We start from the raw sequence: 18,044 nt of genomic DNA, 5'->3' as shown, positions 1-18,044 counted from the left end.
CAGGGATGGGGTGTGACTCCCAGGGATGGGGTGTGAGTCCCAGGGATGGGGTGTGAGTCCCAGGGATGGGGTGTGAGTCCCAGGGATGGGGTGTGACTCCCAGGGATGGGGTGTGAGTTCCCAGGGATGGGGTGTGAGTTCCCAGGGATGGGGTGTGAGTCCCAGGGATGGAGTGTGAGTCCCAGGGATGGGGTGTGAGTCCCAGGGATGGGGTGGTGAGTCCCCAGGGATGGAGTGTGAGTCCCATGGATAGGGTGTAAGTCTCTAGGGAGAGAGTGTGAGTCCCAGGGATGGGGTGTGAGTCCCAGGGATAGGGTGTAAGTCTCTAGGGAGTGAGTGTGAGTCCTAGGGATGGGGTGTGAGTCCCAGGGATGGGGTGTGAGTCCCAGGGATGGGGGGTGAGTCCCCAGGGATGGAGTGTGAGTCCCATGGATAGGGTGTAAGTCTCTAGGGAGAGAGTGTGAGTCCCAGGGATGGGGTGTGAGTCCCAGGGATGGGGGGTGAGTCCCGAGGCATGGAGTGTGAGTCCCAGGGATAGGGTGTAAGTCTCTAGGGAGTGAGTGTGAGTCCTAGGGATGGGGTGTGAGTCCCAGGGATGGGGGGTGAGTCCCAGGGATGGAGTGTGAGTCCCCAAGGATAGGGTGTGAGTCCCAGGGATGGGGTGTGAGTCCCAGGGATAGGGTGTGAGTCCCATGGATGAGGTGTGAGTCCCAGGGATGGGGTGTGAGTTCCCAGGGATGGGGGGTGTGAGTCCACAGGAATGGGCTGTGAGTCCACAGGGATGGGGTGTGAGTTCCCAGGGATGGGGTGTGAATCCCCAAGGATAGTGTGTGAGTCCCAGGGATGGGGTGTGAGTTCCTAGGGATGGGGTGTGAGTCCACAGGGATGGGGTGTGAGTTCCCAGGGATGGGGTGTGAGTTCCCAAGGATGGAATCTGAGTCACAGGAATGGGGGGTGTGAGTCCCAGGGATGCTGTGTGAGTCCCAGGGATGGGGTGTGAATCCCAGGGATGCGGGGTGTGAGTCCCAGGGATGGGGGGTGAGTTCCCAGGGATGGGGTGTGAGTCCCAGGGATGGGGTGTGAGTCCCAGGGATGGGGTGTGAGTTCCCAGGGATGGGGTGTGAGTCCCAGGGATGGGGTGTGAGTCACAGGGATGGGGGGTGAGTCCCAGGGATGGGGGGTGAGTCCCAGGGATGGGGGGTGTGAGTCCCAGGGATGGGGTGTGAGTCCCAGGGATGGGGTGTGAGTCCCAGTGATGGGGGGTGTGAGTCCCAGGGATGGGGTGTGAGTCCCAGGGATGGGGTGTGAGTCCACAGGGATAGGGTGTGAGTCCACAGGGATGGGGTGTGAGTCCCAGGGATGGGGGGTGTGAGTCCCAGGGATGAGGTGTGAGTTCCCAGGGATGGGGTGTGAGTCCCAGGGATAGGGTGTGAGTTCCCATGGATGGGGTGTGAGTCCCATGGATGGGGTGTGAGTCCCATGGATGGGGGCTGTGAGTCCCAGGGATGGGGTGTGAGTCCCATGGATGGGGTGTGAGTCCCAGGGATGGGGGGTGTGAGTCCCAGGGATGGGGTGTGAGTCCCAGGGATGGCGTGTGAGTCCCAGTGATGGGGGGTGTGAGTCCCAGGGATGGGGTGTGAGTCCCAGGGATGGGGTGTGAGTCCACAGGGATAGGGTGTGAGTCCACCTGGATGGGGTGTGAGTCCCAGGGATGGGGGGTGTAAGTCCCAGGGATGAGGTGTGAGTTCCCAGGGATGGGGTGTGAGTCCCAGGGATGGGGTGTGAGTTCCCATGGATGGGGTGTGAGTCCCATGAATGGGGTGTGAGTCCCATGGATGGGGGGTGTGAGTCCCAGGGATGGGGTGTGAGTCCCATGGATGGGGTGTGAGTCCCATGGATGGGGGGTGTGAGTCCCCGGGATGGGTTGTGAGTCCCAGGGATGGGGTGTGAGTCCCAGGGATGGGGGATGTGAGTCCCAGGGATGGGGTGTGAGTCCACAGGGATGGGGGATGTGAGTCCCAGGGATGGGGTGTGAGTTCCCAGTGATGGGGTGTGAGTCCCAGGGATGGGGTGTGAGTCCCAGGGATGGGGTGTGAGTCCCAGGGATGGGGTGTGAGTTCACAGGGATGGGGGATGTGAGTCCACAGGGATGGGGGATGTGAGTCCCAGGGATGGGGTGTGAGTCCCAGGGATGGGGTGTGAGTCCACAGGGATGGGGGGTGTGAGTCCCAGGGATGCGGGGTGTGAGTCCCAGGGATGGGGTGTGAGTCCCAATGATGGGGGGTGTGAGTTCCCAGGGATGGGGTGTGAGTTCCCAGGGATGGGGTGTGAGTCCCAGGGATGGGGTGTGAGTCCCAGGGATGGGGGGTGTGAGTCCCAGGGATGCGGGGTGTGAGTCCCAGGGATGGGGTGTGAGTCCCAGGGATGGGGGATGTGAGTCCCAGGGATGGGGTGTGAGTCCCAGGGATGGGGTGTGATTCACAGGGATGGGGTGTGAGTCCCAGGATGGAGTGTGAGTCCCAGGGATGGAGTGTGAGTCCCAGGGATGGGGTGTGAGTCCCAGGGATGGGGTGTGAGTCCCAGGGATGGGGTGTGAGTCCCAGGGATGGGGTGTGAGTCCCACGATGAGGTTGTGTCCAGGAGTGGAGTGTGAGTCCTTAGGGCCAGCCAGCCCCCTCTTTATGAAGTAACCCAGTGTCCCCCTGCACACAGATGCCTAGCAGATGAGGAGACCGTGAGTGTGTGTAGATGGACATGCGTCAGCTGTTAGGTGGACGGGCCACCTGAGGTCCACTCACCATGTTCTGCTGGCAGAGCCAATAGAACTGCTGGAACTTCTGCGACATGAGCAGCTGTGCACTCCCCACGGCACTCCTGATCTTCCCGAGAGCTGTGAGAGACAGGAGGTCAGGCCCGGTCAGCAGGGGCACAGCCCACGCGCCTGCCTGTGGGAGCTCCTGCCTCTCAGGAGACAGACTGACGGCTGGCTCCCTTCCAGCACAAGAGAAAGCTGGAGGACAGGCAAGGGCCAGCTCTGGAGCCTCTGCTCCTGGGCACTGGGGAAACGGAGTTCAGTAAGGGGGGCTGCCTGTGGGACCCTGCTGTGGGCAGGAGAGTGTTCTAGCAGGTGCCGAGGTGAGCCGGGGAAGAGCGCGGGGCAGAGCACACTGTCAGCACTTCCTAGGTCATCTGGGCTCCGGGAGGTCCTGTGACCTCGAGGAGATGAGAAAAGCGCATTGATACCTGTCATCTCACTGGCCTTGGTCAGTTTTGTGAACTGTGGGCAGTGATCTCATGTGGTGCTTTGAGATGCACCTTAAACATGGAGAAGCCTTGGGAGGCCACAGGGCAAGGCCTCGGGCATGGAGCCTGGCCACAAGCCACACAGGCTCTCACCACCAGGCTGCCAGTGCACCTGGTGTCTCCGTAAAGACAACCCTGCCCATGGGGCATTCCAAGGGAGAAAAGACGGGAAGACCCAGCTTCGTCTGCCGCCATCCGCACCTGCTTGTCTTCATCTGCTAAACCAAATAGCAAGCTCAGAAAGTCAACAATCTGGTTTCAGCCACAGGAGGGATTCAACAAATTACCGCAAAATAGGTGTGGTCATTTGCAGATTAACTGGGCAAATAGTCTTGGCCAAGAAGTGTGAGGAAAGCCACGCCTCCCCAGGCACGGGACTTTCTCACACACCCTGCTGGCCCCACCCCTGGTGTAGTGAGCACAGTGCTGCTCTGGACACGGCGCCTTGGCGGATCCCAGCCCGCCTGGGCCTCACAACCATGCAGGAGCCAACTGGGCCTTTCTCTCCACTGGACCGTGCATCTCTGCCACAGAGCATGTCAGCATGGTCACCTGGCGTTCCGCCCCTGGTCACCACAGGAGTGGGGTCCTGCCCACATAGCAGGGTGCTGTGGTCTAAGTATCTTATGAGGACTTGGTTAGTACCATGGGCTCAGTGGGGTCACCTTGGTTGGGGAGTTATGGGTGGGCCCCTTTCTGGAGCTTGTCTGTGGAGGCCCTCCCCTCATGGAGCAGGTACACTGCGGTGCCCCGTTGGTCTTCTCTTTTGCCTGTCCTCTGATTCTCTGCCCAGCATGATGACTACCCTGCACCAAGTACCTGGAGAGGCCTGTGGGGAGAGTAGCGGAGCAAGGCGGCTGGGGTGGCGTCTGCAAGGGGAGGGCCTATGGTTCTTCCTTGGCACTGAGCTAGCCCTGGCGGCCTGGCCTGGCTGGTGCCCAGCGGGGGCCATCGCTGCTCTTGAGAGGCTCAGCTTCTGGTTTGTACTCGGTAACCCGAGTAATTGGCGAAGGCTTAAGGGGCTTGCTGTAGTCAAGCTGTCCTGCCGAGTGTAGAAGCAGGGCATAGGGCACTTGTTTGACTGACCCTGCTTCTTCAGCCTGTAATTAAACAGTCAGTGGGTTGGTAAAATTCGAGGATGACTTCCTCCTGTTCACATTTCTCTTACAGTGGAGTTCTGCTGGAGCGCTGATAGAAAGCACTTCAGTTCGTGACCTTCAGCACAATGTGAGTAGGCGGCGATATCTTGGCACTGATTTAATGCAGTGGAGAGTTGTTACAGAGGTATAAACTGGATGTGGCCAGGGGAGAGCAAGAGTGCTGGACAGAGCGGCTGACGGCCTGACCACTCACGGCAGAACGCCACGGCTCGGGGGTCGGGAAGGACTCTGCTACCCATGGTGTAGACGGCTTCCTACCGCGGCAGGGAGTTTGAAGTGAAAATCCAACTTTTCCTTTTCCCCTGTCCTTCCCTAATTCTGCCACCACGTAGCCATGGTTCCTCTCCGGAGCTGTGGGTAAGGACAAGTGCTCCCCGGAATAGAGATTCACAGAGACGGAGACAGCCCTGCCTTGGATGTACGGAGACTTGATTAACGTACTGGCTCTTCGAGTTGATTTTTCTTCCACTTGTGTTACTTTGCTATGAAGCACCAGGACCATATTTATACTACTCTCATGTTCCAAAATGTGAAGTGGGCTTTTGTAGGATCTGTAGAGTTTGAAGTGGCCATTTGTGTTCACAAACTCTGCTCCAAGAAGCCCCTGCCCCCCAGGCCTCCTCATCTCCTGGTTTCCAGTGGGTGCTTCTTCCCATGGCTGCTTGGTCGTGGGGGGTCGGGGGCATCTTCAGAGCTGGCTGTGTCAAGGGATGGGCTTCGACAGCTGGATCCACAAGGTAGATGCAGGCTGCGCTCCGGGCCCCCTGGGAATCTGGAAGCACACTGTGCGCGTGGCCATGTGTTCTGCTGGGGAGGACCGTCTGGGTGGGCCTGGAGCTGAGACGGCCTGGCTCCTCTTCAGTGCCCCTGGCTGACCCTGCATTGAGTGCGCGCTTCCTCCCCTCTCAGGGGTGCCCTGTGTGCATGTCCACTGCAGCCGGGCACTCCCTTCCAGAGACGGCTGCGCTTCACACGTAAGATGGCCTGGAGACCCAGAGCCCTGGGTCTGACCCCCTCTGGTGTTGGGGTGGCTGGCTTGAGTTCCCGTGGCACCTGGTATCTCAGGAGCCTTGGGTAACGAGGGGCAGGATCCTCTCAGCCTCCTTGGCTCTCGGCACTCGGCTGGGTGGACAGTCGGGTATTAGCCCTTGCCGGAGCTGCCAGGACGGGAGGCTCGGCAACACTGTTCAGAGGGCTGCGCTGCACCCTCCTGCGGACCCCTGCCAGTGGTGGATCCCAGCCATGGGGCGAATGTGGACCTGGTAGCAACCTACCAGAGGGCACCTGGTCTCCGCGTCCCGTCTCCTCAGTACTTCTTGCCCTGGGTACTGACAATGAGGCCTGAGTCTAGGACTTGATGTAAACCCGTTTGCATTTGGTGTTTTATTAGGCACAGAGGATTGGACAGATCTAGATTCCTTCAATCGGTTCAGCAAACTGTGATCATAAAATTATAGTCGGGTGAGAATTATTTCATGCAATGGAAATTTCAATATTTAGTGCTCAGACTTTTGGTTTGATCTTTATTTTTAAAAGTGCTGAGACCAATGACTATCTATTGTTAAAATTGGGACTAGAACTGGAGGTTGTCTTACCTTCTAAAAATTATTAGGGAGATATCTGAACTTGATTAATATTGTGCCAGCCTCATGTGCTAAGCATGCTGATGAGAGATGTGACGCGCTCCTGTCACCTCTGCTGGCTTGAAGTGGAAGACTGCAGACATGGAGGAGGTCACAGAGTACCCAATCTCCCAGGCTCACAGCAGTGCAGTCCTACTCGGCAGTTGGATAGCAGTGGCACAGAACCACAGAATCGAGCTCACTTACCTGACACCTGTAGAATGAGGCTGCACAGACACGCAGCCCCATGCCCAAGGACAGGGGGTGACTCCTTGGGACCTGGGAAGACGTGGTTCCACAGGTGTGACGAGTGTGTCTGTCTTGCTGGCCTGGACTGCTCCTCACCAGCAGGGTGCTCTGTGCCGCGCCACTGGAGTGACCACGCACCCCCCACTACTAGTGCCTTCCAGGGGCCAATGTCGCCCATCACAGAGGCCTGTCCAGTCCTTTGGGACTCCATGGTCCAGGCGAATGGAGCCACATGGAGCCACATGGACTCTGAGGAGGCACCTAGCCAGCCTCTCTGTCGGGTGGCTGTGAAGGGTGATATTTGAAGAGCAGGTGACAGGTCCCAGCCCCAGGTCTGTGCCTCTGCCTGTCCCTGAATCTCTCTTTCTGTCCTGCCTTGCCCTGCTTGACCAGACCTTGCTGTCCTCCAGAGCCCCTCACAGAGCCACCTGCTCCAGGAAACCACCTGGACATTTCCCCCACCCAAAAACACCTCAGATCCCTGAGGCTTAGGCGCCTGGTCTGCACTTTCTGATCACGCTGGTATCTTGCACTTCCTGCAAACAGTTTCTCCTGGTCTCCTTTCTCCCCTGTTTAGGTTCTGGGCTGGGCCTTCCTCCAGGTCAGGTTCTGTGCTGCGTCCCGCTCACTGGAGAGTGGCTTACCCACAGCGAGTATTCCTTCAACACGTGTTGAGTGTGCACCTCCCCGAGAGCCCAGAAGACGTTAACCAGTTAAAACCCGCCTGGGGAAACAAGTGCAGCCAGGGTCTCAGTCAGAACCCGTCAGGCACCCGGGGAGCACCCGGGGAGCACCCGGGGAGCTTGCACACGAGGATGATGGCTCCACTGCTGACCGGGGTCCGGCAGAGGCCACGCCGGCCCAGCAGATGAAGCGGTCCTGGCATCGCCCAGAGCCCCCTCTTGCCGCCCGTGCTGCAGTAGTAAGGAAGCCTCCTGCAGTCCTTGGTCCTTACTGCGAGAAAGAACTGGTGTCCAAGTTTCCTCCGCATTTCCCGTGGCCCAGGCTGAGGGACCCAAGTCTGTGGGACTTTCTGGAGCAGAAGGGTGGATCACAGGAAGCTGTGGTTAGGGAGGGGGTCCTTGTCTTCTGAAGAAGCAGAGGAAGGTGCACCGAGAACCCTGGGAGGGAGGAGGCATCACAGGGGGAGGGGAGGGGGGAGGGGGAGTCTCAGCAACGGAGCATTTTGACTCAGTAGCTTTGGGGGCCAAGCAGCATGGCCCTGAGCCAGACGGCACCCCTCAAGACCTAGCTCCGGCTCCAAGAATGGTGGTGCACTTGGGGCGTGGCTTCAAGTGCCTTCCTTGCTGTGTTGGCAGTGACCTCTGCCCACCTCAGGGGCAGGAGCATCCGAGCGCCTGGGTGAGCACTAGCACACACCTGGTGTGCAGCAGTCTTCAGTAAGTTCTGCCGTAGTGGTGTCCTTTTTATAAAAGGATCTTTTAAAACAATCGTAATCCATGGCAAGGGATCAAAATTAGAGGATTCAGGAGCTGTGGGGAAGAATGACCCAGCCAGAGCCTCTCTTTGTCTTACAGATACAGCAATGGCCATGTTCAAAGCCTGGTATTTGCACATTCAAAGCAAGAGCAGAATGTATTGAACATTTCCCAAAAGGTGTAAGTTCCAATGATGTCAGAATAAAGCGTCATTGACATTTATGGGGCTATTGATGGGGCGCCGGCCTGGCGACCACAGTCTCCTTCTGAATCGGCCAGTCCACTCTCCTCCCCCTCCGGCCTCCTTTTGCTCCCAGCGGATGGGATGGTTTCTTTGAGGGAGGTGAGGTGGGTGGGGCATGAGTTGAGAGTCGGGTTCTGTCTCTTTCCAAGGAAGCAGAGGCCTGGGTGAGCACAGGGTATTGGGGACAGGTCTGCACTGGAGACCCGTGGCTGGGGACATCAGAGTTCCAGCAACCCAATGGCAAGAGCCCCCCTTGGGGCTGAGAGTTGACCCTTTGCCCGCCCACTGCTTCCTTGGACGCGCAATGCCAAGGCAGGCTTGTATCAACGGGTCAAGTCACAGCATTCTCCGAGTTCAACAGAATCGGTAAGCAGCAGGGAGAGAGCCACCCTTCAAGAGAAGCACCGGCACCAACCACCTCAGGTTCAAGCTTCCAGCCAAACAGAACAGCCCTGGCACACGCACGTGCGCACACACACACACACACACACACACACACACACACACACGGCCCCTGCTGGGCCACCGCTTTCCCCGCCCTCACTCTGTGCTCCTCACCATGTCCCCTTCCTGCTACTCGGCCGGGCACTTACTGTCCTCGCTGAGGTCGTTCTCCTCCGCCTCCCCCTCCATCTCCTTGCACCAGCCTTCCATCCTCTTTGTCTCCGTGTGCAGCAGTTTCAAGAACCAGGAGCCGTCCCTGCGGCACGGGGACACCCTTCCAGTGTCCGTGGCCTCCAGGGAGGGCTCCAGCCATGGGTCAGGCGGGGGCAGGCTGGCGGTGTCCACCTGGGTCCTGTAGTCCTCCCTGTAGCTGAAGAGGCCCTGCGTCCGCACAGTCCGCACCGCCCCGTACTGCGTCGGGGTGCTGGGCTCCGAGTGCCGCTGGAAGGACGAGCCAAACTGGAGGCCCTTGTCCTCCATGGTGATGTGTCCCGGGAAGCCCTCCAGCTCCAGGTCAGCCTGGACAGCAGCCGTGACGCTGTTAGAGCGCTTGAAGCGCCCGTGCCTGGAGGGGAGAAGGGGGCAGATGGCAGCCTTCCCCAAGACAGCAGAGGACACACCCAGCCCAGCAGGGCCCCGGGGCACCATGGCGCCCGACTGTCCAACACACTGCTGTTTCACCTCTGCAGAGCCCTGGGTGCTGCAGGTGGCCAGCTCTAGCACCCCTCGCCCCACCACGCCCAAGGAGTGCCCATAAAATTTAAGTGTGTTGGGTGATAGAATGAGGGTCACACTTTTTATATCTGCCCTTGCTCCAGAAATAGGCCTGAGCATGCTGGCTTCCACCTGCACCTCCATGCAGGAGGACGCCCCAGGGGCCCTCCCGTGTGCCTCCTTCTGCAGCATGCCTAGTGCCCATGACTTCCAGATCCCACTCCATGGCTTGAGTGGCCCCTGTGTAGGGACACCTCAATCTTGTCCCCATCAGCTCTCACATGCAAATCACAAACCTAAGCCTTACTGACAGGTGTTTCAAGAGCACGTTCATTGTACCTCTGTGGCACGGACCAATACCTGGCCAGTTGTAGAAATGACTGGCAGGAGCCAGCGCATAATGAGAGACTAGATATGGCTGGGTGAGAACTATGTGTGTGTGTGAGTGTCTCTGTGTGGAGTGTGTGGTGTGTGTGGCAGGTGTGGTGCATGTGTGTGTCTCCGCAGTGAGTGTGGGATGTAAGTTGTGTGTCTCTAGTATGTGTGGTGTGTGTGCTTATCTCTGTGGTGTGTGCATGTGACTGTGCTTTATAGGTGTGTGTGTGTGTGTGTGTGTGTGTGTGTGCGTGTGTGTGTGTGAGATGTGACCATGTGGCTGTGTGCCTGCGACCCTGGTGACCAAGCTACAGGACTAGGGCTAGTGAAGGTGCCACTTAATTCATTGCCTGAGGCACACGGAGCAGGGAATGTTTGCAGATGCTCTTGGAGGTCTACCTGGAAACAGGGAGGTGCAAGCTTCTGTTGTAATTCCTGACCCAGGACCTCCTAGGGGGAGAGCCACAGCCCAGCACAGGCAAGGGCCCTGAAGTGTGAGGTGTGAGCTCTATCAACCTGTTCCTGTAGCTGACACAGCCCAGCACTGTGCCCACAGGCCCTGAAGTGTGAGGTGTGAGCTCTATTAGGTCTGTTCCTGTAGCTGACACAGCCCAGCACTGTGCCCACAGGCCCTGAAGTGTAAGGAGTGGCTCCATCAACCTGTTTCCTGTAGCTGACAGCCCAGCACTGTGGCAACAGGCCTTGAAGTGTGAGGTGTGAGCTCTATCAACCTGTTCCTGTGGCTGACACAGCCCAGCACTGTGCCCACAGGCCCTGAAGTGTGAGGTATGAGCTCTATCAACCTGTTCCCTGTAGCTGACATAGCCCAGAACTCTGCCCACAGGCCCTGAAGTGTGAGGAGTGGCTCTATCAACCAGTTACTGTAGCTGACACAGCCCAGCACTGTGCCCACAGGCCCTGAAGTGTGAGGAGTGGCTCTATCAACCTGTTCCTATAGCTGACACAGCCCAGCACTGTGCCCACAGGCCCTGAAGTTTGAGGTATGGCTCTATCAACCTGTTCCTGTAGCTGACACAGCCCAGCACTGTGCCCACAGGCCCTGAAGTGTGAGGTGTGAGCTCTATCAACCTGTTCCTGTAGCTGACACAGCCCAGCACTGTGCCCACAGGCCCTGAAGTGTGAGGTGTGAGCTCTATCAACCTGTTCCTGTAGCTGACACAGCACAGAACTGTGCCCAAAGGCCCTGTAGTATGAGGTATGAGCTCTATCAACCTGTCCCCTGTAGCTGACACAGCCCAGCACTCTGCCCACAGGCCCTGAAGTGTGAGGTATGAGCTCTATCAACCTGTTCCTGTAGCTGACACAGCCCAGCACTGTGCCCACAGGCCCTGAAGTGTGAGGTATGGCTCTATCAACCTGTTCCTGTAGCTGACACAGCCCAGCACTGTGCCCACAGACCCTGAAGTGTGAGGAGTGGCTCTATCAACCTCTTCCTGCAGCTGACACAGCCCAGCACTGTGCCCACAGGCCCTGAAGTGTGAGGTGTGAGCTCTATCAACCTGTTCCTGTAGCTGACATAGCCCAGCACTGTGCCCACAGGCCCTGAAGTGTGAGGAGTGGCTCTATCAGCCTGTTCCCTGTAGCTGACACAGCCCAGCACTGTGCCCACAGGCCCTGAAGTGTGAGGTATGAGCTCTATCAACCTGTTCCTGTAGCTGACACAGCCCAGCACTGTGCCCACAGGCCCTGAAGTGTGAGGTGTGAGCTCTATCAACCTGTTCCTGTGGCTGACACAGCCCAGCACTCTGCCAACAGGCCCTGAAGTGTGAGGTGTGAGCTCTATCAACCTGTTCCCTGTAGCTGACACAGCCCAGCACTGTGCCCACAGGCCCTGAAGTGTGAGGAGTGGCTCTATCAACCTGTTCCTGTAGCTGACACAGCCCAGCACTGTGCCCACAGGCCCTGAAGTGTGAGGAGTGGCTCTATCAACCTGTTCCTGTAGCTGACACAGCCCAGCACTGTGCCCACAGGCCCTGAAGTGTGAGGAGTGGCTCTATCAACCTGTTCCTGTGGCTGACATAGCCCAGCACTGTGCCCACAGGCCCTGAAGTGTGAGGTATGGCTCTATCAACCTGTTCCCTGTAGCTGACACAGCCCAGCACTGTGCCCACAGGCCCTGAAGTGTGAGGAGTGGCTCTATCAACCTGTTCCTGTGGCTGACACAGCCCAGCACTGTGCCCACAGACCCTGAAGTGTGAGGAGTGAGCTCTATCAACCTGTTCCTGTAGCTGACAGCCCAGCACTGTGCCCACAGGCCCTGAAGTGTGAGGAGTGAGCTCTATCAACCTGTTCCTGTAGCTGACACAGCCCAGCACTGTGCCCACAGGCCCTGAAGTGTGAGGTATGAGCTCTATCAACCTGTTCCTGTAGCTGACACAGCCCAGCACTGTGCCCACAGGCCCTGAAGTGTGAGGATGGCTCTATCAAACTGTTCCTGTAGCTGACACAGCCCAGCACTGTGCCCACAGGCCCTGAAGTGTGAGGTGTGAGCTCTATCAACCTGTTCCTGTAGCTGACACAGCCCAGCACTGTGCCCACAGGCCCTGAAGTGTGAGGTGTGAGCTCTATCAACCTGTTCCTGTAGCTGACACAGCCCAGCACTGTGCCCACAGGCCCTGAAGTGTGAGGTATGGCTCTATCAACCTTTTCCTGTAGCTGACACAGCACAGCACTGTGCCCACAGGCCCTGAAGTGTGAGGAGTGCCTCTATCAACCTGTTCCTGTAGCAGACACAGCCCAGCACTGTGCCCACAGGCCCTGAAGTGTGAGGATGCCTCTATCAACCTGTTCCTGTAGCAGACACAGCCCAGCACTGTGCCCACAGGCCCTGAAGTGTGAGGAGTGGCTCTATCAACCTGTTCCTGTAGCTGACACAGCCCAGCACTGTGCCCACAGGCCCTGAAGTGTGAGGATGCCTCTATCAACCTGTTCCTGTAGCTGACACAGCCCAGCACTGTGCCCACAGGCCCTGAAGTGTGAGGTATGGGCTCTATCAACCTGTTCCTGTAGCTGACACAGCCCAGCACTGTGCCCACAGGCCCTGAAGTGTGAGGTATGGCTCTATCAACCTGTTCCTGTAGCAGACACAGCCCAGCACTGTGCCCACAGGCCCTGAAGTGTGAGGTATGGGCTCTATCAACCTGTTCCTGTAGCTGACACAGCCCAGCACTGTGCCCACAGGCCCTGAAGTGTGAGGAGTTGCTCTATCAACCTGTTCCTGTAGCAGACACAGCCCAGCACTGTGCCCACAGGCCCTGAAGTGTGAGGTATGGGCTCTATCAACCTGTTCCTGTAGCTGACACAGCCCAGCACTGTGCCCACAGGCCCTGAAGTGTGAGGTATGAGCTCTATCAACCTGTTCCTGTAGCTGACACAGCCCAGCACTGTGCCCACAGGCCCTGAAGTGTGAGGTATGGCTCTATCAACCTGTTCCTGTAGCAGACACAGCCCAGCACTGTGCCCACAGGCCCTGAAGTGTGAGGTATGGGCTCTATCAACCTGTTCCTGTAGCTGACACAGCCCAGCACTGTGCCCACAGGCCCTGAAGTGTGAGGATGCCTCTATCAACCTGTTCCTGTAGCAGACACAGCCCAGCACTGTGCCCACAGGCCCTGAAGTGTGAGGAGTGGCTCTATCAACCTGTTCCTGTAGCTGACACAGCCCAGCACTGTGCCCACAGGCCCTGAAGTGTGAGGATGCCTCTATCAACCTGTTCCTGTAGCAGACACAGCCCAGCACTGTGCCCACAGGCCCTGAAGTGTGAGGATGCCTCTATCAACCTGTTCCTGTAGCAGACACAGCCCAGCACTGTGCCCACAGGCCCTGAAGTGTGAGGAGTGGCTCTATCAACCTGTTCCTGTAGCTGACACAGCCCAGCACTGTGCCCACAGGCCCTGAAGTGTGAGGATGCCTCTATCAACCTGTTCCTGTAGCTGACACAGCCCAGCACTGTGCCCACAGGCCCTGAAGTGTGAGGATGCCTCTATCAACCTGTTCCTGTAGCTGACACAGCCCAGCACTGTGCCCACAGGCCCTGAAGTGTGAGGAGTGCCTCTATCAACCTGTTCCTGTAGCTGACACAGCCCAGCACTGTGCCCACAGGCCCTGAAGTGTGAGGATGCCTCTATCAACCTGTTCCTGTAGCTGACACAGCCCAGCACTGTGCCCACAGGCCCTGAAGTGTGAGGTATGAGCTCTATCAACCTGTTCCTGTAGCTGACACAGCCCAGCAATGTGCCCACAGGCCCTGAAGTGTGAGGTATGGGCTCTATCAACCTGTTCCTGTAGCTGACACAGCACAGCACTGTGCCCACAGGCCCTGAAGTGTGAGGATGCCTCTATCAACCTGTTCCTGTAGCAGACACAGCCCAGCACTGTGCCCACAGGCCCTGAAGTGTGAGGAGTGGCTCTATCAACCTGTTCCTGTAGCTGACACAGCCCAGCACTGTGCCCACAGGCCCTGAAGTGTGAGGATGCCTCTATCAACCTGTTCCTGTAGCTGACACAGCCCAGCACTGTGCCCACAGGCCCTGAAGTGTGAGGATGGCTCTATCAAACTGTTCCTGTAGCTGACACAGCCCAGCACTGTGCCCACAGGCCCTGAAGTGTGAGGTATGAGCTCTATCAACCTGTTCTTGTAGCTGACACAGCACAGCACTGTGCCCACAGGCCCTGAAGTGTGAGGATGGCTCTATCAACCTGTTCCTGTAGCTGACACAGCCCAGCACTGTGCCCACAGGCCCTGAAGTGTGAGGATGGCTCTATCAAACTGTTCCTGTAGCTGACACAGCCCAGCACTGTGCCCACAGGCCCTGAAGTGTGAGGTATGGCTCTATCAACCTCTTCCTGCAGCTGACACAGCCCAGCACTGTGCCCACAGGCCCTGAAGTGTGAGGTATGGCTCTATCAACCTTTTCCTGTAGCTGACACAGCCCAGCACTGTGCCCACAGGCCCTGAAGTGTGAGGAGTGGCTCTATCAACCTGTTCCTGTAGCTGACACAGCCCAGCACTGTGCCCACAGGCCCTGAAGTGTGAGGTATGGCTCTATCAACCTTTTCCTGTAGCTGACACAGCACAGCACTGTGCCCACAGGCCCTGAAGTGTGAGGTATGGCTCTATCAACCTGTTCCTGTAGCTGACACAGCCCAGCACTGTGCCCACAGGCCCTGAAGTGTGAGGTATGGCTCTATCAACCTGTTCCTGTAGCTGACACAGCCCAGCACTGTGCCCACAGGCCCTGAAGTGTGAGGAGTGGCTCTATCAACCTGTTCCTGTAGCTGACACAGCCCAGCACTGTGCCCACAGACCCTGAAGTGTGAGGTATGGCTCTATCAACCTGTTCCTGTAGCTGACACAGCCCAGCACTGTGCCCACAGGCCCTGAAGTGTGAGGAGTGGCTCTATCAACCTGTTCCTGTAGCTGACACAGCCCAGCACTGTGCCCACAGGCCCTGAAGTGTGAGGTATGGCTCTATCAACCTGTTCCTGTAGCTGACACAGCCCAGCACTGTGCCCACAGGCCCTGAAGTGTGAGGTGTTAGCTCTATCAACCTGTTCCTGTATCTGACACAGCCCAGCACTGTGCCCACAGGCCCTGAAGTGTGAGGTATGGCTCTATCAACCTGTTCCTGTAGCTGACACAGCCCAGCACTGTGCCCACAGGCCCTGAAGTGTGAGGAGTGGCTCTATCAACCTGTTCCCTGTAGCTGACAGCCCAGCACTGTGCCCACAGGCCCTGAAGTGTGAGGAGTGCCTCTATCAACCTGTTCCTGTAGCAGACACAGCCCAGCACTGTGCCCACAGGCCCTGAAGTGTGAGGTATGGCTCTATCAACCTTTTCCTGTAGCTGACACAGCACAGCACTGTGCCCACAGGCCCTGAAGTGTGAGGAGTGGCTCTATCAACCTGTTCCTGTAGCTGACACAGCCCAGCACTGTGCCCACAGGCCCTGAAGTGTGAGGATGGCTCTATCAAACTGTTCCTGTGGCTGACATAGCCCAGCACTGTGCCCACAGGCCCTGAAGTGTGAGGTATGGCCCTATCAACCTGTTCCTGTAGCTGACACAGCCCAGCACTGTGCCCACAGGCCCTGAAGTGTGAGGTATGAGCTCTATCAACCTGTTCTTGTAGCTGACACAGCACAGCACTGTGCCCACAGGTCCTGAAGTGTGAGGTGTGAGCTCTATCAACCTGTTCCTGTAGCTGACACAGCCCAGCACTGTGCCCACAGGCTTTGAAGTGTGAGGTATGAGCTCTATCAACCTGTTCCTGTAGCTGACACAGCACAGCACTGTGCCCACTCGTCCTGAAGTGTGAGGTGTGAGCTCTATCAACCTGTTCCTGTAGCTGACACAGCCCAGCACTGTGCCCACAGGCCCTGAAGTGTGAGGTATGAGCTCTATCAACCTGTCCCCTGTAGCTGACACAGCCCAGCACTGTGCCCACTCGTCCTGAAGTGTGAGGTGTGAGCTCTATCAACCTGTTCCTGTAGCTGGCACAGCCCAGCACTGTGCCCACAGGCCCTGAAGTGTGAGGTGTGAGCTCTATCAACCTGTTCCGTGTAGCTGACACAGCCCAGCAGTGTGCCCACAGGCCCTGAAGTGTGAGGAGTGGCTCTATCAACCTGTTCCTGTAGCTGACACAGCCCAGCACTGTGCCCACAGACCCTGAAGTGTGAGGTGTGGCTGTATCAACCTGTTCTTGTATCTGACACAGCCCAGCACTGTGCCCACAGGCCCTGAAGTGTGAGGTATGAGCTCTATCAACCTGTTCCAGTAGCTGACACAGCCCAGCACTCTGCCCACAGGCCCTGAAGTGTGTGGTGTGAGCTCTATTAAGTCTGTTCCTGTAGCCGACAGAGCCCAGCACCGTGCCCACAGGCCCTGAAGTGTGAGGAGTGGCTCTATCAACCTGTTCCTGTAGCTGACACAGCCCAGCACTCTGCCAACAGGCCCTGAAGTGTGAGGTGTGAGCACTATCAACCTGTTCTTGTAGCTGACACAGCACAGCACTGTGCCCACAGGCCCTGAAGTGTGAGGTGTGAGCACTATCAAGTCTGTTCCTGTATCTGACACAGCCCAGCACTGTGCCCACAGGCCCTGAAGTGTGAGGAGTGGCTCTATCAACCTGTTCCCTATAGCTGACACAGCCCAGCACTGTGCCCACAGGCCCTGAAGTGTGAGGTATGGCTCTATCAACCTGTTCCTGTAGCTGACACAGCCCAGCACTGTGCCCACAGGCCCTGAAGTGTGAGGTGTGAGCTCTATCAACCTGTTCCTGTAGCTGACACAGCCCAGCACTGTGCCCACAGGCCCTGAAGTGTGAGGTATGAGCTCTATCAACCTGTTCCTGTGGCTGACATAGCCCAGCACTGTGCCCACAGGCCCTGAAGTGTGAGGTGTGAGCTCTATCAACCTGTTCCTGTAGCTGACACAGCCCAGCACTGTGCCCACAGGCCCTGAAGTGTGAGGAGTGGCTCTATCAACCTGTTCCTGTAGCTGACACAGCCCAGCACTGTGCCCACAGGCCCTGAAGTGTGAGGTGTTAGCTCTATCAACCTGTTCCTGTGGCTGACATAGCCCAGCACTGTGCCCACAGGCCCTGAAGTGTGAGGTGTGAGCTCTATCAACCTGTTCCTGTAGCTGACAGTGTGCACTCTTCTAGACATGTGCTAACACCGCCGCTGGTTGCACTATGGCAGTATCTTCTCCGTGACAGACCACACAGCCTTCTGGGGTCTTCAGTGCCCGCTCTTACTCTGTCAGAAGAGGTGAGAAGCAGGTGCTGCACCCTCAGCCCCTTCTCTTCCTTCTAAGGGACTCTGCCCTGTGGGTGGCCTATTTCCTGCTTCTGAGGACAAGACACAGGAGCAGGATAACTCAATGTTCATCGAGGTAAATGGCAAAGGGCTGCTGCATGGCCCTGTCTCCCGAGCGGCAGGAGCTGCAGAGGGCAGTGGGCTGGGGCGGGCGGCCAGGCTCACATACAGTGCTTGGAGCACCCTCATCCTGAAGGGCTGAGTTACCGTTTTTCGTCTTCTACTTGCACTCCAACAGAGTGGTACTCCCGCAGGCCTCGGCTCTCCGTGTCCGAATCCGTAGCCGTTTCCACCTGATTCAACACAGAGCATCCGTATTAGAGCTGAAACACGGGAACTGAGCCAGGGGGAATGTTTGCTGTTGTTTTCTGTAATTATGTACTGGGTTAATTAATGCCGAAATGCACTAGACCCAGTGAGACCCCGGAGGGGAAGTGCATTCACATTGGTGTGATCATGTTGCTACTGTGTCCCACCAACTTTTACAGACCTATTGAACTCAGGTCTTCTGTTCCATGTATGCCAACAAAATTGCTCCACTCAGCTTAGGAAGAAAACAGACTTTGTCGACTGCATGGTTACAGACTTGACGCTCTCCTCACCCCCTACACTGCAGGCAGTCAGTACAGCATGAGCCAGGCAGGGCTAACGACAACA

At 57.4% G+C, this 18,044-nt stretch overlaps 1 protein-coding gene across 1 annotated transcript in view; it reads right to left on the bottom strand.

Moving 5' to 3' along the window:
* Positions 1-18,044, bottom strand: part of Dlgap2 (DLG associated protein 2) — a gene marked incomplete at its 5' end in the record, with an annotated part of 498,702 nt that overhangs the window by 8,053 nt on the left and 472,605 nt on the right. The window contains 3 exons of the mRNA XM_077109210.1: positions 2,799-2,890; positions 8,611-9,026; positions 17,595-17,680. Of these exons, the coding sequence (XP_076965325.1) occupies positions 2,799-2,890; positions 8,611-9,026; positions 17,595-17,680 (594 nt within the window). The remainder of the gene's footprint in view (positions 1-2,798; positions 2,891-8,610; positions 9,027-17,594; positions 17,681-18,044) is intronic.

Source organism: Callospermophilus lateralis, chromosome 4 (assembly GCF_048772815.1).
Source record: "Callospermophilus lateralis isolate mCalLat2 chromosome 4, mCalLat2.hap1, whole genome shotgun sequence".
NCBI lineage: Eukaryota > Metazoa > Chordata > Mammalia > Rodentia > Sciuridae > Callospermophilus > Callospermophilus lateralis.
Note: the sequence above shows the minus strand (reverse complement) of the source record. Positions and strands in the feature narration are given on the sequence as shown.